The sequence below is a fragment of the Cryptomeria japonica genome, unplaced genomic scaffold, assembly GCF_030272615.1.
Source record: "Cryptomeria japonica unplaced genomic scaffold, Sugi_1.0 HiC_scaffold_362, whole genome shotgun sequence".
Lineage (NCBI taxonomy): Eukaryota > Viridiplantae > Streptophyta > Pinopsida > Cupressales > Cupressaceae > Cryptomeria > Cryptomeria japonica.
Window position 1 is genome coordinate 42813 of NW_026729184.1, and position 19876 is coordinate 62688.

General features: G+C 33.8%; 1 protein-coding gene across 1 annotated transcript; it reads left to right on the plus strand.

Annotated features, from left to right (window-relative positions):
* Positions 1–14713: 14713 nt before the first annotated feature.
* On the plus strand, positions 14714–18222 carry LOC131042026 (probable LRR receptor-like serine/threonine-protein kinase At3g47570). The gene is made up of 2 exons (XM_057975322.2): positions 14714–17705; positions 17792–18222. The coding sequence occupies exons 1-2, from the start codon at positions 14714–14716 to the stop codon at positions 18220–18222; spliced, it is 3423 nt and encodes a 1140-aa protein (XP_057831305.2).
* The last annotated feature ends 1654 nt before the right edge of the window (positions 18223–19876 follow it).

Consider the following 19876-nt stretch of genomic DNA (forward strand, 5'->3'; position numbering starts at 1 on the left):
TAGGCCTTGCAATGGCATTTCATCCTCTAAGGCTTGATTACAACACTAATTATACTCAAACCACCTATTCACCTCACATTCTCACCACATTTCTAGCTTGACCCTCTGTTTGGAGTCCTAACTTGTAGGACCAAGGACTACCACACCCTAGTCGCAAATCAGGACCAAGACGTACAACACCATGGTCCTAAATCAGGACCAAGGCATATACACCTTGGACCTCATAGTTAGGCCCCAAATTGGCCCCTCTTAATAGTCACCTAGTGAGGGTGGTAAATTAGATCCTATGTCAGCTTAGGTTAGAAATTTAATTTAAATTTTGACAAATAAGTATAAAAGGAGGTCTATTCATATCCTTTTAAACCTAATGAATTCAAGATTCCAATTACACTCTAGTAAATTTATGTGAGAATACCATCAATCCTCTATGAAGCATTGGAGATGACATTCATGTTCCATGTTTAATGAAGATAATCTACGAGGAATCCTAATACTTTGTGGAGACAAAAAAAAACTTCATTAAAGGTATATCATTAGAGTTTCAATCATTCTCAACCTTTCAATAAAAAGGAAAGTATGTTGAATATACCAAACAACTCAGAGGGGGGTTGAATAAGTTGCCAATTAAAATATTTTACTTCTTCCACAAAGTAAGATCCAATAAACTAATTCTTGATTACCTAACCATAAGCTGATATAAGTATGAGAGAGCACACATATGAAACATACACATAAAACACTAGATTTAATGTGAAAAACACAAGAATGAAAAAACCACAGAGAATGCTAATTATCAAGTAAAAGAAACCTATTAAGATGACATCGGTTCAAGTGATTTTTACAAATGGTGGCTCACTACCAAAATTCTCACTATAGGTGGGCTCATTGCCAAAAAGAAGAAGGAAAAAGAAAGAATCTACCACTATAGCATAACTGCCACTAAACTGCAATGTTGGAAGAGACCTTTGGTTCTTTGTTTTCGATACCAAAGAACATCAGTACACAACCACACTGATCAACCACAACTACACACAACCTAACAAATTTGCACCAACGCGAGAGAGACCTTTTTTTTCAATCAACTTATATCTATATTTGTTCATTACAATCATCCTTTGTTTATACTAATCTCTTTGAATGAGAAGTATCCCAAGCTGGGAAAAGAATTTACCACAAGACAATTTGAAGTATTTCTATATAAAACATTCTTGTGGTTGAATGGAATAAGAAGTGAACCACACCACAATGAACTTCATTGACCAAAACAACACATTATCCATACGCCATAATAACAGGAGCAAAAATAAAACATTCAAGGTTGACTAGACTTGTGATGAACATATCTACAACCATATCTCTGGAGAACATCGTCACATCCCAAATCAAAATAACAAAGATAATGATATGAAAAACATAAATCCAAGATATCATCATCAAAATTGAAAATGCATAGAAATGTAAAGCAATTCAAACACTGTCGAACATCATCATTACTATATACACTTCATTAGAACAACTTTTGAAGTTCCAGATCATAAGAATGACATTGCAAGGAAACATCCAACAACATACCAAAGATTCATTACTACAACTACAACATATTAGAAATACAAAGCACAAACCAATCACTGAAATCAATATGTTGACATCAATGATAACCATACTAACACACCATCAATTTCACATTGGCAACAAAGTATTTTACTATATTACTTCATTTATATTGTTAATTCAATTTCATGGTTAGTTCCAAAACTAAGGTTTGACGTAAGACAAACCCCTATTCCTAACATATTTCCCCTTTTCACTATGTGTAGGAATAGATATAGAGTCACATTCAGGAGGATCGATAGGATTGACAAATAAAAATAGGTTCAAGTTTTGACCACGAAAAATTTGGAGGACCATGATGAATTGATACTACCTAGTCTTGAAAAATTAGGTTAAAATTCTTGGAACATATATGAATCATCTTCTTCTACTCAAATACAGGTTGGTGTCATCGTATGACATTTGTAGCTCATTGTTTCTATCAAATTGTTTCAATAATTCATTATATTTCCCTAATCTTCAATAATTAAATTCAATTCAATTGAAGGAGGCCAAAGACCTATCAAAGGAGCCTAAAATTTCATCAAAATGTTGGTCTATAAAGGTTAGATATGTTAGATTCTTCTCCTCCTTAATGTATTGGTAAATTAGGCTTGTTAGTGGTTTTATTTTCTTAATTTAACCCTAAACCTATTTTTACACCAATACAACTACATTCATAAAGGATCCTAAAATTCTTAAATTATATCTTCTCATATCACCCCTCTTCTATATATTTAATTTGATGATATGTAATTTATTCCCTTTTGGATTCACACTTATTGTATGAATATAATGCATTTTTTCACTTATTTCAAACCTAATGTATAAGTCATATCATGATTTTACATGACATATTAGGTTGTGAGAGTGAAATATTTAAGTGCAATAGTGTATGCACCCTAGAAATAGTATGCTTTGTGATACCAAGAACACTTTGGAGGTTATCTAAGTCATGGAGAAGGAATAATAACAAAGCCCATGTGCTTCCCTTTATAAGTATAGAGAGAATAACTATCTTATGTGCAAGTGTACAAAATTTTTAAGTTGTGGTCATTCCAATATAGCTCACAAAGGAAATAATTGTCTATAAATAATGCAATTTAAGAGTCACACAAGAAAGCTATACAAATAATAGGATAGGAAAGACAAAGGAAAATAAGTTGAGAAAGTAGGTAGTAATGTTCATTTAACAGCACAAGTAAAGAACTATATGGCATGCCTACCCCTTAGAGCATATAATAAAATTGAAAGTATAATAATTTCAAGGTTATAGCTTTATTTTAATATTTCATTGAATCCAAAGAATATAACAAAATTAATATAGCATACAAGATCAAATAGTCAACCATTCACATGAAAGTTGAGAGGATAAAATTTATCTCAAATGACTTTAATTATGGTTTGAGACAACAAGATTACTAAAATAATCATAAATGACCATATTTTTGCAATCTCTTCATACAATAAGAAATATGAATATTGTTAAAAAAATTGAGAGTAGTACCCTATGATTCCCTCCTCAAAACCGGATATCCAATTTCAAACAAAAAAATTAAAAAAAACAAAAATAAAATAAAAAGTTCATTCACATTGTCCCTCTTTTGATCAATACAAACCAATATGAAAATCATGATTTGAAAAACATATTCACAAACTCATGTAAACTATCATATTCAATGTAATCACAAATTCCTTTTCTATTCAACTACATCCCAACAATATTTTTTCATTTTTGGTAGTTAAATTGTTGGAAAGTCCACCTCCTAGTATATTAAAAGAAAATAAAATAAAAGTCCATAAAATATGATTTGCGGAGCTAGAAAATTATCCTAGCTAACGAAAAATGGATCTACTACTGGATCCTAAATCTGCCTAGACATATAACAAATAAAAGTTTTGAGTTCCAAGGAGAGGATCCTCTACCCCCTCATATGTTTGATATCAAATTAGGTGTTACAATTCATAATCCTCCTAAGAAAGGGGTCCTTTGATACATTCAAGCTTGGGAGTGACCTCAGTGAAGATGTAAGGCTAAATGCCTATGTACAATTCATGAGTGATTATGAAATTATAAATACCAGAGAGTTCAGGTAGTTCGTAATAAGAAATTTGGTAGATGAGCAATAAACAAGGAAGGGCATCAAGCTTAATGACCTAAGGGATGATGAAAGGTTGAGAATTAATGATGAGTTGTTGAAAGCTTCCAAAGAGAAATTCACTATTATGACCCTTCAACTAGGCAGACAGATTGTAAAAATAAGTGTAGTATTCCTTTTGGAAGGATGGAATATCTCCTCTGCTATAATTTTTGATGAATTAAGGAGGAGACATGATATTGACTTGGAAGCAATTGATCCAATGCAGAGAGATAAGATGCTCTTAGGAGTGATTTTTGATGATCATCTTGATCAATTAGTTATTTGGTGTCTTCATCCTGTCACAAAGAGGCCAAGAATGAGTCATGAGATGGACCAATTATTTTGGGATTATTCCAGTCTTATTTTAATATAATTTTTTTTTAAATATAAAATTTTCATAATATTTTAATAATAAGTCAATTTAATAATACAGGTTTCTTGAATATTAGTTTATTACATATGAGAAAAATGACAAGTATTAAAGGACAAAACTCGTCATGTTTGGTGAATGGGGTTTTACAAATCAATATACAACATAGTCGAATTTGAATAAGTTAAAAACTGATGTAAAGTCATTGTAAGCTGATCAAGGCCGGCCTTCATATTTAATGGCTAATCTGTTCAAAGTCTTGGTAAATGCCGTCTGAAATTGAAGAGGGCCAAGCTCAGATGATGTGGAAAGCTTTATATTTATTTTATAATTGTTTCTGAGTTCAGCACAGATCAAAATGAAGATGCTTAGTTTGTCCCCTACTCTTGTTTTTCTCTGTAGTCAGAGCTTACCATTCATCACATATCATCAAGATGATATTTAAAACCCTTAAGGGACAAAAACTTAGCGTATTGAATGGGTAATCCAAAATGATATTTAGAATGCCTGTATTAAAGTCTTGGTCAATGTCGGCTAAGATTTAATCGTATATTAGAAATCTGAACACTCATTACCTTCAGCGGCATAGACTTCTGACCATAACAATTGAGGGAGCTTGCAGTCAAAACAGAGATTTGGCAATCTTTTCCTTAGTTGTTTATGAGATCAAAAATTGGCTTTAGTTTGTGTTTTTCTGTCTACCCTCTCCTTAATGTTCATCACATCCCATCAAGATGATAACCCGTTTTTCTAGAAGAAAAGGACGTTCATGGAGATTAGATCTCAATGGCATACGCAGGAGGACAATGACAATCTGATTTAGAATGGATATTACAAAACTTTTGGTGTTAAACAATATAATAAATTAATAAAAAAGGAAAAAAAAACTATAGTAATTTATAGTTGTGAAATGTAAGCTTAAGTAATTCTAATGTAATGATGAAATTTATATATTTATATATTTTGGATCATGTAGATCTAGTTTGGGATGGACATAGAGATCTACTGGGACTTTCTCTTGAGAGTACTTGAAGTGGCAACGATTCTTGGCTTTCTCATTATCTCATATAAGTAGATTAATTGCAGTATTAGAGGTTCCATTAATTAGGCCCATTCCTAATTATTTATGCAACATGATAGTAAGCCTCAAGGCAAAATTCGAAGTGGTCAAACAAGTCTTTATTATCCACATGATGTACATACAAAAGATAGGAGATGTGCTCAAAAGTTTCTAGTGCTTGGTCATAAGCCACATGACTGTCTTGTTTGGCAAAGGGAGGAGAAAAGTGGAACGAAGAACTATCTTTAGACCTAAGTAAGAATGAAATATATATATTAGAACAAAAGAGGACCAAATATTTTCTAATATCATTACAGATGTACAACTCCTCTGAGAAAGTTGGGGTCATATATGGATGCACTACCAAGATTGCACTATAGAATGATAAGAATGGAGGCGGCAAGGTCAGAGATAGAAGATAAATACTTCCAGCAACATATTAGAGGACTTAAATAATTCAAGTAGCATGGATTTGATTATCTCTAAAGCTTTCTCTTTTCCTTCAAATTTTTCAAATTTTGAAATTTGCAGTTTCCAGCTTTTTTTTAATTTGTTGCTCCCTTTTGCTTTTCTCGAGTGTAATAAGGTTAAAAAGGAATATTTCTTGGATAAATCACAAATATTTGATCTCTCTGAAGATATTAAATTTTATCCTTCTTATTAAATGCATATTTTTTATAAGAATTTGTAAGTTGCTCTCTATTAATGTGTATTTTAATAGGTCTATAGGGTTATCATACTTTTCAGCTTGATAAGGGAGATTGAGAAATGAAAAGGAGGTTTCTAGATCATCTCCAAAACCTACCACCAGTAGAGGAAGATAGAGGAATGTCTATTCTTGTCAAGGAACTCAAAAGGTTTTGTTTTTTTTCTTGTCGAGTGATTACCTAATTTTTTTATATTGTAAAAGGCTCGAAGCTTGTTGCATCCTCACTTTTTATATAAGAGGATAATCAAGGCCCTTTTTTCTTCTTCTTATTATTTGACTTCTAAACACACTACTAACCTCAAAAAATTCTAATAGAGAAGCAAGTATATTGATTCACCAATGGTGAATAATATGCAAAAGAGCTCATAGTTTTTACAATACAGTACTATAATCAGTTACATGTCCTACTTGGAATAATCTTGCAAAGGATATGCATAAGTACTTTAGAATTATATAAACATATTGATTTCAAATTAAATGATTTCCAAGTTGTTCCTTTTACTTGTTATCCAGAATCTCATATGAATTAATGAAATTAAGGAATTTTTATTCATGTGTCTACACTATGTTATTGAGTTTGAATAAGTTTTAGTTTATTCTACAGTAGAAGATTAAAATTGCTTACTCTATTCAAAAGGATCCTATGTATAGAACAAGTATTAAGTTGCAATTGGGAGATTCATTTCATGCTATGATTGATATCAAATATTAGTCATATTAGGCAAAAGATAGTGCAGAGTCTATACATTTATTATTGTAATAATGGTTCATCTAGCCCAATGGATAAGGAATTGATCATGGTATTTTATTGTTAACTATGGCAAAAGGGAAAATTTTATCTACAATTCAATTAGAGATTTTATTTTATGAATTTCATTTTGAAAAATTAGGATAGTTAGTTCTCATAGTGACCAGAATATATAAAAAGGTGAAAGCTTCATCCTAAAGGTTTTAAAGTTTATTGAATCACTCAATAGGCTATGAACATATCTATTACAGTATTGAACAAGTCATAAATATCAAGGATGCTATTAAAAGGGACAACCACCTAGGTCCTAGAGAGCATAAAGTGTAGAGAGATTGACTAGTTCCTTATCCCTAGTTATTACTATGTAAATTCGTCTACTAATCCAAGGCTTTGAAGATTAAGGTTGGCATCTCATAGAAGGATTTAGGAGTAATCAGTTGGAAACACCAACACCCTACACACCCCTTCATATCACTTGGATATAAATGCCCATCCTTTGCTTGTCCTTTCTTCTCTATTAAATTCTTTATAATATCTATGGTATCAAACTCAATACCAAATCTTAATTACCTAGCAAACAAACTTTGGAAATCTATCTTCTCCTACTGAGCTACCAAGAGGGAACCCCCAAAGTTGAGATCTCAGTCTATGCTTCATTTTGGTCCACCAAAGATGTGGCTCTAGATGTCAAATTTTCTACCATCTACTGCATTAAATTCACCATTTTTTAAAATTTATTTATTGTCTCTCATTCTATTGAATGATGAATCTGGCACGATGTTCCATTAATAATCTCACATTTTGAAGAAAGAAATCAACCTCCACAATCTATTCAAATCACCTGAATGTAAATCTCAAAATTCACTAGTCATATCCCATCATCGATCTTCGACTCATCAATTTGATATTAAATTCATCACATCATTATTATCACGCTCTGATACCAACCAATCTATCCAATCAACCATTCAAAATAAAAATTTAACTTCACCACTTCAGCCAAACAATCGTCTAAAAAAGCCACTTTAACTTTGCCATCCTACCAATCTAGTCAATACGCTAGAAAGGTAAGCCAACTTTGCCACCCCAGCCAAACAATTGTCTAAAAAAGACACCTTAACTTTGTCACCCTGCCAGTCTAGTCAATGAACTAGAAAGGTAAGCCAACTTTGCCACCTCAGCAAATGGCCATCCAAAAAGGCAACATGTCGTCATCATATCAACTAAAAATTAATATTCCTTTAACTTATCATTCAATTTCAGAAGCTCGCTTGGATAAATTATCTACCCAATCATTCACTTCTCTATAAATGTGGCTTATTTTTAAATCTTTGAATTTTCTAATTAATTCCTTAATCGAATGTAGCCATCATGCTAGCATCCAATTAGGAGTATGGCTCATTCAAATTGCATTCATTGATATCATTGAGTCACCTTCCAAATGAAATTTCTTAGTCCCCATCTTTAACCCCATTTGTAGCCCAAGTAGTATTACTCTAAATTTTTCCATGTTATTGGTAGTCTCCTCCAGGGCCCTAAAATTTTCAACAATAATATTATCATTCTCATCCCTAGAAATACATCCAACTCCTCCCAGACCAGGGTTACCCTTGGTTGCCCCATAGAAAATTTATTTTGACCCATCTAGGTTCTAGGGCCTTCCACTTAGTCTCAATCTTGGAGGAGGAAGGGTTATTAACTAGCCCAAGCCCATTAGCAAGGGAAACAATCCAAAAATATTAAGACTATTACAAATGTAAAGTATGAATGTTATAGATTGTGATATGAATTGAGTAGACATTACCACACTACACTAGCCCTAGTATGGTGTGGTAGTTGCTGAAAATATGACCTCGCCATTAATCTTTAAAATTGATTTTCTTTAAAAGGAATGTTTCACTTAACAATATGCATTCCCCCTTTCAAACTTGTAGTCTCTCAAATGAGCATAACAAAAGGGAGACTAAATAAAAATTTGAGATAATCCAAAATAATCATTACCTTCTCTTTTCAACTAATCCTAAGGTTGAGTATTATCTTAGAGTTATCTATCAAGTTTACTTAAATTTTAATTATATTTTACCACTTATATCCATATTCCATTCAAATGCTACATCTAAGAATTTTATAAATCGAGTCAACATAGAAACATAAAATATGGCCAACTCATAATTAAACTTTAATATTACATGAACTTATTGTTGCAGTCTTATTTTATATAATTGTTTTTTAATATAAAATTGGATAATATGTTAATAATAAGTCAATTTAATAATATGACTATCTTGAATATTAGTTTATTACATATGAGAAAAATGACAAGTATTAATGGACAAAACTTGTCATGTTTGGCAAATGGGCCTTTACAAATCAATATATAACATATTTGAATTCGTAGAAGTTAAAAACTGATGTAAAGTCATTGTAAGATAATTGTGGTTGGTCTTCATATTGAACGGCTAATCCAAAATGATATTGTCCAATTTTTGTGTCAAAGCCTTGGCCAATGTCCTCTTAAATTGAACAAGGCCAAGCTAAGATAGCTTGGAAAGCTTTATATTTATTTATTAATTGTTTTTGTGTTCAACATAGATCAAACTCAAGATATCTTAGTTTATCCCTTGTTCTTGTTTTCCTCTATACTCAAAGCTTACCATTATCACACCCTTAAAGAACAAAACTTAACATATTGAATGGTTTGATCCAAAATGATATTTAGAATGCCTATATTAAAGTCTTGGTCGAGGTAGGCTAAGATTTAACTGTAAATTAGAAATATAACACTCACTACCTTCACCAAGATAGATTTATGACCATTTCAACTTTTTAATAACAATTTGAGGATCTTGTGGTAAAAGAAATGACTTGGAAACAATTTCCTTAGTTGTTTATGAGATCGGTACCGATCAAAAAATGTTTTTAGCTTGTCTTCTAGTCTTGCTTTTTTATATCCATAGAATAATAATTGTCTAGATGTATGGTATGTACATGGTTTAGTTTTCTACACATGTTTTATAATTTCGGTGAGGAATGAAATCACTTTGATTGGCTTATATATGTTTCTTAAGGAGTTAGATGAAGGTTATTTTTGCTTTTGGTCTTTATTCTATGGTTGAGAAAAATTGTCTAAGGGTCAAACAACATATTTTCCAAAGTCTGCAAGTTATTATTTTGGTCCACAATCCTATGCCTTGTAGGGCTTGGCCTTGTGGTTTTGAGGATATGATTTCCAATCACTAAGTAGCTATTTCCAGGATTTTCATGTCATAATATATTCTACAATAGGTGTTAGATGTGGCTATTGTCTAGTTTATGCTAGAACAATGTAATATATCTCTAATGTTCACTAGAATTATTTTGTAGAATTATTTGAGAGAGTTTCATACCTTAGGTAAGAACTTATCATTTTAAAATTTTTTAGTGTATTTAGTCTCTATCCTTGCAAGGATATGCTTTCTATCTCATATCTCACCATCACCATTATGGAAGAGGAAATAATAAAATGATATTTGACTTAGGAAATCCCGTATATAGAAGAACAACTTCCCCTTTGTTTGTCTTTAGGTCCAAATTTGACAATGAAAAGTTATAAACAAATAAAGTAGACATTGAAAAATTATCTCAAACTTCAAATGCATGAAAACCTTGAAACACATGTTTGCAACACCCCTATCCTATTGGTTTTACCCTAGTTTCAAGGAGGCATGTGTGTATATCCTTCTGATCCTATTTTGGTTGTCTCCAAACCATCCAATGTCTTTAGAAACAAGTACACAATGCTTCCATCTAACATAGTCAACTCTAGATATTAATTCTAGGTTCTTCTCTACGTGTACATTCCAGATCTATATTATTGTTTTTATATTTTATGTTACAGGTCATCTATATTACTCAAGTTTATTACATACATTCAACAACCTCAATCTCTTGCAATAAAGAAGTTCATAATATCTATGCCTAACTCTCCTTTGAGGGATACTAGCTAGGCCTTACATGTTCTAATATAATGTAAGATTGAGACCTTCTAGGTTGTATTGATTAGTCTAGGGATCTTATTTCCTCTATTTTAATCCTATCACATGTGTATCTTTCCATGATATATGGATGTCTCCCAATAAGTTAATATTCAATCATCACATAATAGAGATATATTGGCATCTGTATTGGAAAATTGGACTCTAGTGACTCCCCACCTAGGAGAGAGAAAGGAAGTCACTAGGATGATTTTCACTTGGATGAACTTTACATTCAAAAGAGGGGCTTGAATCCACTAGATCCAAATCCAAGGGAAACAAGGATGTGAATTCCAAGTGGATTGCAAGGGTTCAAGAGTGATTTACCCTCTTTTGTATATGATAAAGTTGACTTGTTGACTATGTGGAACAAAGAGAGAGATTGAGTGAAATGAGGAGCTATCAGTTTGGGATCATGCTGTAACTTTGGATCTAAGATAATTAGATTGATACGGATCTTCCATGCAAATTTGGAGAAAAGTTATCAGGACCATGGTGACAATGTACATGGTCCTCCAAAAAATCCGTGAAATGAAAAGGGTTCTTTCATCTCTACAAATGAAGCCCAAACCTGCAATTACAACTATGCACTTGCAACCTACACATAGAAAAGAGAGGGAGAGGGGTTGTGGATAGGGGTTTGCCTCAGGCAAACCCTGGTTAAGGAATCGACCTTGAAAGAAAGTAATTGCAAATGCTTGAATGTAAACAATGGAATTGTATACCTTGTAGATCTGCAACTTGTTGATGATGATTTCTTTTCTTCTTGAATGTAATCATAAGTGTTGTATGAAATGGCATGTAACATGAAAAAACCTTAACACACACACATGCTTTCAAATGAATATTGTAATATTGATCCCATGGATGGATGAAGAAGACTTGAATGCTTGAATACTTGATCATGTATATTTTTTCCTATGCTTTCTTATCATCCCTTTGCTTTAATTTTGCCTCCTTGCAAATGAGAAAACCAACTCCCTTTTATGCATGCCTTAGAAGATTAATTCATCTCACCAAAAGTCGACATCGAGGAGATTTGGGATCCCAAAGTGCATATAGGGTCGAGGGGACCTATCTTGAGGCCACCCTAAGAGGGTGAGATATGGGCACCACACCCTTGTGCAAGGGGGATATGGGTGCCATGCCCTTGTTATGCCCTATCTTGGGACCCGGACAGGGTCTTGAGTCTATCTCAAGGCTCAAACAAGAAGGGGTCAATGGGGTGAACATGCATAAAGAGGTCTTGGTCAGAAAAGAGGGTGTTTTCGCCAAAGTGAGGACTTTGAGTTTGGTTAAAATTGCAGGAGGCACAATTTCATGACACTACAACATCATTAAGCCATCCTTCCCCCTCTCTCTATGACCTCCAAACTAAATCACCCTACAATGAATTGTCTAACACCTACTATGAATACTCCATGTGCTCCATCTATTTGTATTTTCCTATCCTTTGTTGCCCAAAGATAGAGGACTCCCCAAATTGCTAATAGGTTAGAGCACTACAATGTGATCCCATGCCCAAATTTATATTAAAGCCACATGCCCTAGACCCCATCCATCTTTTTAAATGATTAAATGCAAATCCTTTTTATAAACGGCTCATGCAAGCCCCCATGCAAATAGTTGCCTACACTCCACCATATCTATAATGAATTTGGCTAGCCTAATGTGGAAAGAGCATCCTCCCTTCCTAAGTAGATTAATACTACTAACAAGAGCTAGCATCATCAATGGGAAATTTACAATCGTCCCTCTATATGCATCCATATTTAGTGTCTTACGTCTCCTCACTTGAGGTCTTCTTTCCTATACAGTTGCTACAATATATTATTCACATCTACACTTAGTGTGTAAATTATTCAAGTTATAATAAATTCTCTTAATATTCACCATACATCCCCAAGGGTAATTATTTTCTCCCTCATAACAAGATGAAAGGTGCTCATCTCGAATTGTCACCTCTCTACTAGTGTTGCAACCATAACCATGTGCTCAAATGGTTGTCATACTCACTATATACTCAACCTTATAAGCTCATGAAATATCACTTGATCTACACCTCCCAAGCTCATTGTCAAGCTCTATACTCCTGATTTCCACTCTTATGTCTCTAGTAATTGTAAATTCTCTTGCATGATGTTCAATAACACCAATCAATCCTCATAAATCAGCTGATATACTTCTTTCCATGTATCACCATTCCCAAGCCTTTTCCCTCCTAAGCTCAATCATTGAGCTACCAAACACATTCATTAGGTTTTATATACATCAATTATGCTTTTACCTAATCATTATTTTACATAATCATTATGATTACATGGCTACTATAATTTAGTAAAATTATTTCACATTTTATGGAGTCACTAATTAGCTTCACAACAACCACAACCCTTAACAAAGCCACTCCATCCCTTAACATATCTACCAATTCATATTTTTACTACTTCAATAGTTGCATCATTTGACCTAATCTACCCCTTATTAATGATACACGTAAATGCATGAAATGATCAAGATGAGAGTATGTACCATTAGCCCTCACTCCTCCAGACGTCAATACCATCTCACTCTCTTTACCTAGTACTCATTAATCCATGCATTCTCTATCTTAACTTTGCTTCTCTTCTACCATGTTCTCACTTCACTATTAGCTAGGGTAAAAATTAATTTTTTACCCCTAGCCCTATTTATTCAACCCATTTCATTATTTTTTATTCCATTTATTCCTCCCATCTCCTTTTTTCATTATCTTTCTCTTTTCATCCATATTTTTTCTCTTTTATCCATTTTTTAACCCACCTACCCTCTCAAGGGGGAATCCATCTTTCACCACATTTCTTCTATTTCTTCTATACGAAAGCATCTTTTCTCTTCTTAATTCTAAAAGTGACCTATATTTTATTTTTCTTCAAAATAAAGTTATTTTACCATCATTTCAAATACAATTGAAATGCAAACACCTCAAACTAACACTTTGTTGGACTTGATAATTCCTTTGATTATTGATCATTTACATTTGATCAATTATTCTCATTCTTGTCGTCAATATTATTTAAATATTCTTTATTATTTAAAATATTTTCCACTAATTTTGTTATTCTTGTTTCTCATCTAAAATTATTATTTCATTGATCTCTAAGGTCTAACCCTTGGTAAATAATTATTTGAAAATGATTTAATTAGACCTTTAATCCTCTTCATAAATTAAATAAATAATTTTATTTATTTGATTGATCATCTTGTTCACTTTCTATTTTCTAATCTAATTCTCTATATCTCTTAATGTCCCTCTAATCATGTACACATTGGATAATCAATTATTAACTTTAGTTTTTAGCCACCCAAGTTTCTACCCATGTAATTAAAATTGTGCACAAACACCACAAAGCAATTAGGCAAAACTAATTTAATAGTACAATTAGGAGATTAATATAGTTTATTAATGGATACCTGTATTTTTTTCAATTTATTAATAGGCTAATATTGAGCATTTGTATTTTGTAATGATTGACTAATTGAGGTTTTTTTAAGTTGTTTTGGTAGTGTCACATACAACTACACATAGAAGAATACCAATGAGATTGATTTAAGAGATAAGTGGTCATATGTTGGTGACTTCTTTTAGGTAGTTGAAATTTAAATTATTACAAAAAATATATAATTAAAATATAATTTATTGTAAAATTGTAAAATATTATGTATCTAATAACTACCTCTTAATATTTCAGTATATAGATAGTGATTTCTAGTAAGAGCTCATGTATTGCATTACAAAAACTTGTGAATTTAAAATATATGACAACATAGAAAAAAATTGTTAATTTGAATTATTATTTTCTGTTTAATATGATGAAATATTTTAATTTAATTTTCTATTAGAAAATCCATCTTCATCATTATTAATTTGAAAAAAAACTAAAGAAAACAAAATAAAAAAATCTAGAAACATAACTTCTGATGAAATTATTAAACAGTAATTTGTAGGCACTGATATCCCTAATCTATTTATTCCTCCATTCCATTCTATTCTCTTCAATTGCCTTCTGTTTTTCCCCTGCCTCACAAGAGTTCTGTCTTACATGGCTGCTCTTTTTTTGTTACTTTTAATGTTTTTCATATTTTCAATCTCCGCTTTTCCTCATTCTCTCAATCATCTCTCTCAACAACAACAACAACAATTGCTCTTGCGATTCAAAGCTGTCGTATCCAAAAACGGCAATGCTCTGCCCGACTGGATTCCCCTTCACCCATTCTGTAACTGGTCTGGTATTATTTGTCACTCGTCTCAATCTGTTCGTGCCGTCAATTTAACCCAAATGGGTTTAGATGGCATCATCTCTCCTGTGCTGGGAAATCTCTCTTCTCTTCGAGTCCTAGATCTCTCCAGTAATTATCTCACTGGTATCATTCCTCCTCAACTCGGCCAACTCCCAAATCTATGGATACTCTTGCTGCATCAGAATCATTTGCAAGGAACCATTCCGCCCGCTCTCTCCGCTTGCCGCAGTTTGTATTTTCTGGCACTCTCCTATAACCAACTGCATGGCAGCATTCCGCCTGAGCTGAGCTTTATCAGAAGTTTGAAGTACCTCTACTTGGGCGGTAACAATCTCACGGGTACCATTCCCCCCTCTTTGAAGAATCTGTCTGCCTTAGTTGTATTGGATTTGGCCAACAATGAGCTCGACGGCCACATTTCTCCTGAATTGGGCATGCTCAGTCACCTCCAGACTATTTACCTTTTTGGAAACAGTCTATCGGGCGCCATTCCCAGCACTTTTCACTCTGTCCGTGCCATCAATTTATCCCAAATGGGTTTAGACGGCACCAATTCTCCCGTGCTCGGGAGTCTCTCCTCTCTTCGATCCCTTGATCTCTCCTTCAATAACCTCACTGGTACTATTCCTCCTCATCTCGGCCAACTGCCAAATCTACAGATACTCGATCTGGCCGGCAATCAATTACAAGGAATCATTCCGCCCGCTCTCTCCGCTTGCCGCAGTTTGTATCTTCTGTCACTCACCTTCAACCAACTGCATGGCAGCATTCCGCCTGAGCTGACTCTTCTAACAAGTTTGAAGTATCTCTACATGGGCGGTAACAGTCTAACGGGTACCATTCCACCCTCTTTCAAGAATCTGTCTGCCTTAGTTCGATTGGATTTGGCCTTAAATAACTTATCGGGCAACATTCCACCTGAATTGGGAATACTAACTGACTTAGAGTATCTTAGTTTATGGGGAAATCAGCTTAGTGGAAACATACCAAACTCCCTGGGAAATTGCTCCAGTCTCAAAGAACTTTATTTAAATACAAACCAACTTGGTGGAACGGTTCCAATGGAACTAGGTAGGTTGAAGCTTCTCACCAAGATTTACCTACACACCAATCAACTCGTTAGTGACAGCAGTAACACATTGGCCTTGGCCTTTCTCAATGCTCCCACAAATTGCTCCCACTTGCAAGAAATAGATGTGAAAATCAATTATTTCACTGGTATATTGGCCCCGACCATAGGCCAGCTGTCTTCTAATCTCAATTACTTTGCTTTATCGGCCAACATGATAAGCGGAAGCATACCACAACAGATTGTAAATCTCACAAACTTGACATACTTAGGTTTAGAAAATAATCTTTTGAGCGGCAATATTCCATCTGGAATTAATAGATTTCGTGAGTTGGAAGAATTGCATCTGGGTGGGAACAAATTAGAAGGAAGCATTCCAAGTGAGATAAGTCATATGCAACATCTCGGACTCTTAAATCTTAGTCACAACCAGTTATCTGGAAAAATACCTGATTCACTTTGTAGCTCCCAGCAGTTAAGACGTCTTCTACTTCAGCACAACAAGTTATCAGGGGAGATCCCTGTTAGTTTGGAGGGATGTCAGAAGTTGGAGCTCCTTGACTTATCTTACAATAAACTAGGGGGAAAGATACCTGGTGAAGTCATTGCCAGCCTTAAAAACCTGCAATTCTACCTTAATATTTCATGGAATTCTCTGGAAGGGCCGTTGCCGCAGGAGATGAGTAAAATTGTAATGGCTCTAGCCATAGATATATCTGGAAAAAAACTTACTGGGGTCATTCCAATTTCTCTAGGAGACTGCACAGCATTAGAGCATCTAAATCTGTCTCACAACACCTTTGAAGGTCCAATACCACATTCACTCTCCAAATTAAAAAATCTCCAAGAAATGGATCTTTCTTTCAATAATTTGTCAGGGCAGATTCCAGAAGGAGGGTTGTTTCAAAATAGAACTGTTGTAACATTTTTTATGGGGAACCCTGGTCTATGTGGTCCAAAACACTATTCATTGCCTCCATGCCCAAATCTGACCCAGGGAAAACATTCCCTTCTCAAAAAAGTAGTCTTATCAGTTGTTGGAACCATTGGATTTGTATTATGCTGCTTCATTATAGTAATTTTATGGAGGCATAAACTTTCAAGGCAACTAGTCCGTTCCTCGAGCTTTATTTTTCAAGGAAACTATCCAAAATTTTCTTATCAAGATCTGTTCATCGCAACATCTGGATTTGACGAGTCAAACTTGCTTGGAGTGGGTAACTTTGGATCTGTCTACAAAGGCATGTTGAGGGATGGTAAGATAATTGCCATGAAGAATCTTAATTTACAAAATGAAGAAGCTCTTAAGAGTTTTAAGAGAGAGTGCAAGATGTTGGGAAGATTTCGGCACCGTAACCTCATCAGAATCATGAGTGCATTTTTCTACCCTGACTTGAAAGGTTTGGTTCTTGAATTTGCATGTAATGGAAGCTTGGAAAAACATTTGCACCCTGAGAGGGATGGTGAAGGCTTTTGTAAATTGGGATTGAGTGAGTGTTTGAGCATTGCTGTTGATGTAGCACATGGCATGGAATATTTACATCATGATTGTCCTCTACAAATTGTGCACTGTGATTTAAAACCCAGCAATGTGCTCTTGGATGCCAACATGACAGCTCTTGTCACTGATTTTGGTATATCCCGTTTAACTTCTACAAATTCCACTGATTCACTGAGTACAACAACATTTGCACTCAAAGGATCCATTGGCTATATTGCTCCAGGTAAAATTTTTGAATTATCTTTATATTAGCATTATCATTTTCTTTATTAGCTTTTTAAAGAATTTAATGAATAAAATTGATTGCAGAGTATGGATTGGGTGGGAATGTTTCTATTTATGGAGATGTTTATAGTTATGGAATTCTGATATTGGAGATGGTTACAAGGAGGAGACCAAGTGATGACATGTTTGTAGGAGACATGAGCTTGCACAAGTGGGTGAGATCAGCTTTTCCAAACAGACTGGCAGAAATTGTTGATAGGGAGCTATTGAGTGATGTGAATGAAAACATGGAAGACAATAAATGTCTTCTTTCTTTCATTCATGTTGGTTTGCTGTGTAGTAGTGAATCATCAAGAGAGCGACCTTCCATGAGTGATGTAGCGAAAGCCTTGGTGAGCCTGAAGCCATCTTTGATGGGAGCTGCAGCTGCTTCCAATTTAACACCTACCATATCAGAACTCCTGGAAAAATGCAATCCCACAGAAACATTGGCATCGGACAGCTCTACATTTTAGATGTTTATAACTTCCATCAAGAAGTTTAAGTCCATGTTTGATTGTTTCAAGATTGTCTTCCATAACAATCTAGTCTTCTTTCATGTCAAATCTCCCTTTAATTAAATTCTAGTTCTGTGAGCTTGTATATGGTTCTAATTTATGTGTTTTCGTTTCACCAGTTTGTGAAAGTATGATGTTGTCAATACATGCTTATTGAAACAATGTAAAGTATTTTAACATATTGTCCTATTTATAGGAGTTCCTCTCATAATGTACAAAAGCTTGTGAATATTCATGTGTCTCGAAGTTCAAAAACATGACAGGAATCTGGATGCCATATCAAGAATGATATGTTTATGGCTAGAAAGGAGAAAGGAATAAGAATTCTAAGGTAAGTGAATTTTTTTGAGTTTTTTGAATAATTTAGAATGCTCAAAACAGATACGTCTTGGAGCTACGTGTAGAATTCACTCAAAATTTAGATTGTAGTGTAATTCTCCTTTATCAGATGTAAGGGGAGGCCCTCGTTTCCCGTTAAAGCGGATGATACATCATTTTCATTTTTGACAGTCGTTTATAAGAATGTGCAGAACTTAAAAAATCTTCTTTCGCTCCATTTGTTTTTCTTCAACCATTTCTGGCTATATAAATTACTATTACATTTTGATTTTCTGTAAACAATCACTGGCCTCTTTATATATAAAAATATCGTTCAGATTTGGACTATATAATTAATATAAATTTTAAGTTGAGCATAATTTACTTTAATTTAAAATATAATTAATTAATTTAATTTTAATTAATTAAGGAAAGTACTTTTTTTTCCTTTTTCATCAGTAAACTACAAATAAGAGGTCTGCTTCATGTACATTAATTCAAAATATTTTACAATGTTTTTCTCATTATAGTTTCATACAGATTTGTAATAGGCGGTTTTTACAACCTATGCCAAAAACAATATCTACATGCTCTTTGTCATATAAAATGGAGCATAATTACATTTTATGGATAAGGTATTTAAATCTTGAAGCCAGTTGAGGCCCTCCACGAGGATAGGCCCTAGAATCGATTGGAGAAACAAAACACACTTCCCAACATCTAGATGGTGTCATGGTAAAGCAAAGTGGATGTTAATCAAAATGAGAGGGCATCACTTTGGGCAATATCTAGTGATATAAATAATATAGAAATCCTATGGCAACTAAATGCCCAATTCTTCAACTATCATCTTTAAAATGCCCTCAATCTCACCAAAAACTATTCTCAAATGAGTCATTTGCACAACACATTCTATGAGTCAAATGGCTCACCCAAATTTTCCAACAAGGCCAAGAACATGGATGAAATGTTCATGTTAACTTTGTGTCTATGGTGAGTCAATAAGAAAAACTCTCTGAACCCCTTTAATCACTTGAAGAATTAAGCCAATGCGGTATTTGAAGATGCTCTTCAGCCTCTTCTCCTTGAGTACTCCTAAGAAATTCATCTATCTACAAGTGCATGCCAATTAGATGGGCATGTTCATTTAAAGAAACTCTAAATCTTCTTGGAAAATATATTCTACATGAGATACACAAAGGTAAGCACGTGCAACATTTATTACTATGTCAAGATATTTCAATAAATGTCATTCTCTTTAGCCTCTATCACACCTTGTTTTGATTTTTTAGTG

Bases quoted from the DNA above. Each gene is read 5' to 3' on its own strand.
- LOC131042026 (XM_057975322.2), top strand. From the start codon at position 14,714: ATGGCTGCTCTTTTTTTGTTACTTTTAATGTTTTTCATATTTTCAATC. The intron at 17,706-17,791 runs GTAAAATTTTTG...AATTGATTGCAG, and splicing joins CATTGGCTATATTGCTCCAG to AGTATGGATTGGGTGGGAAT.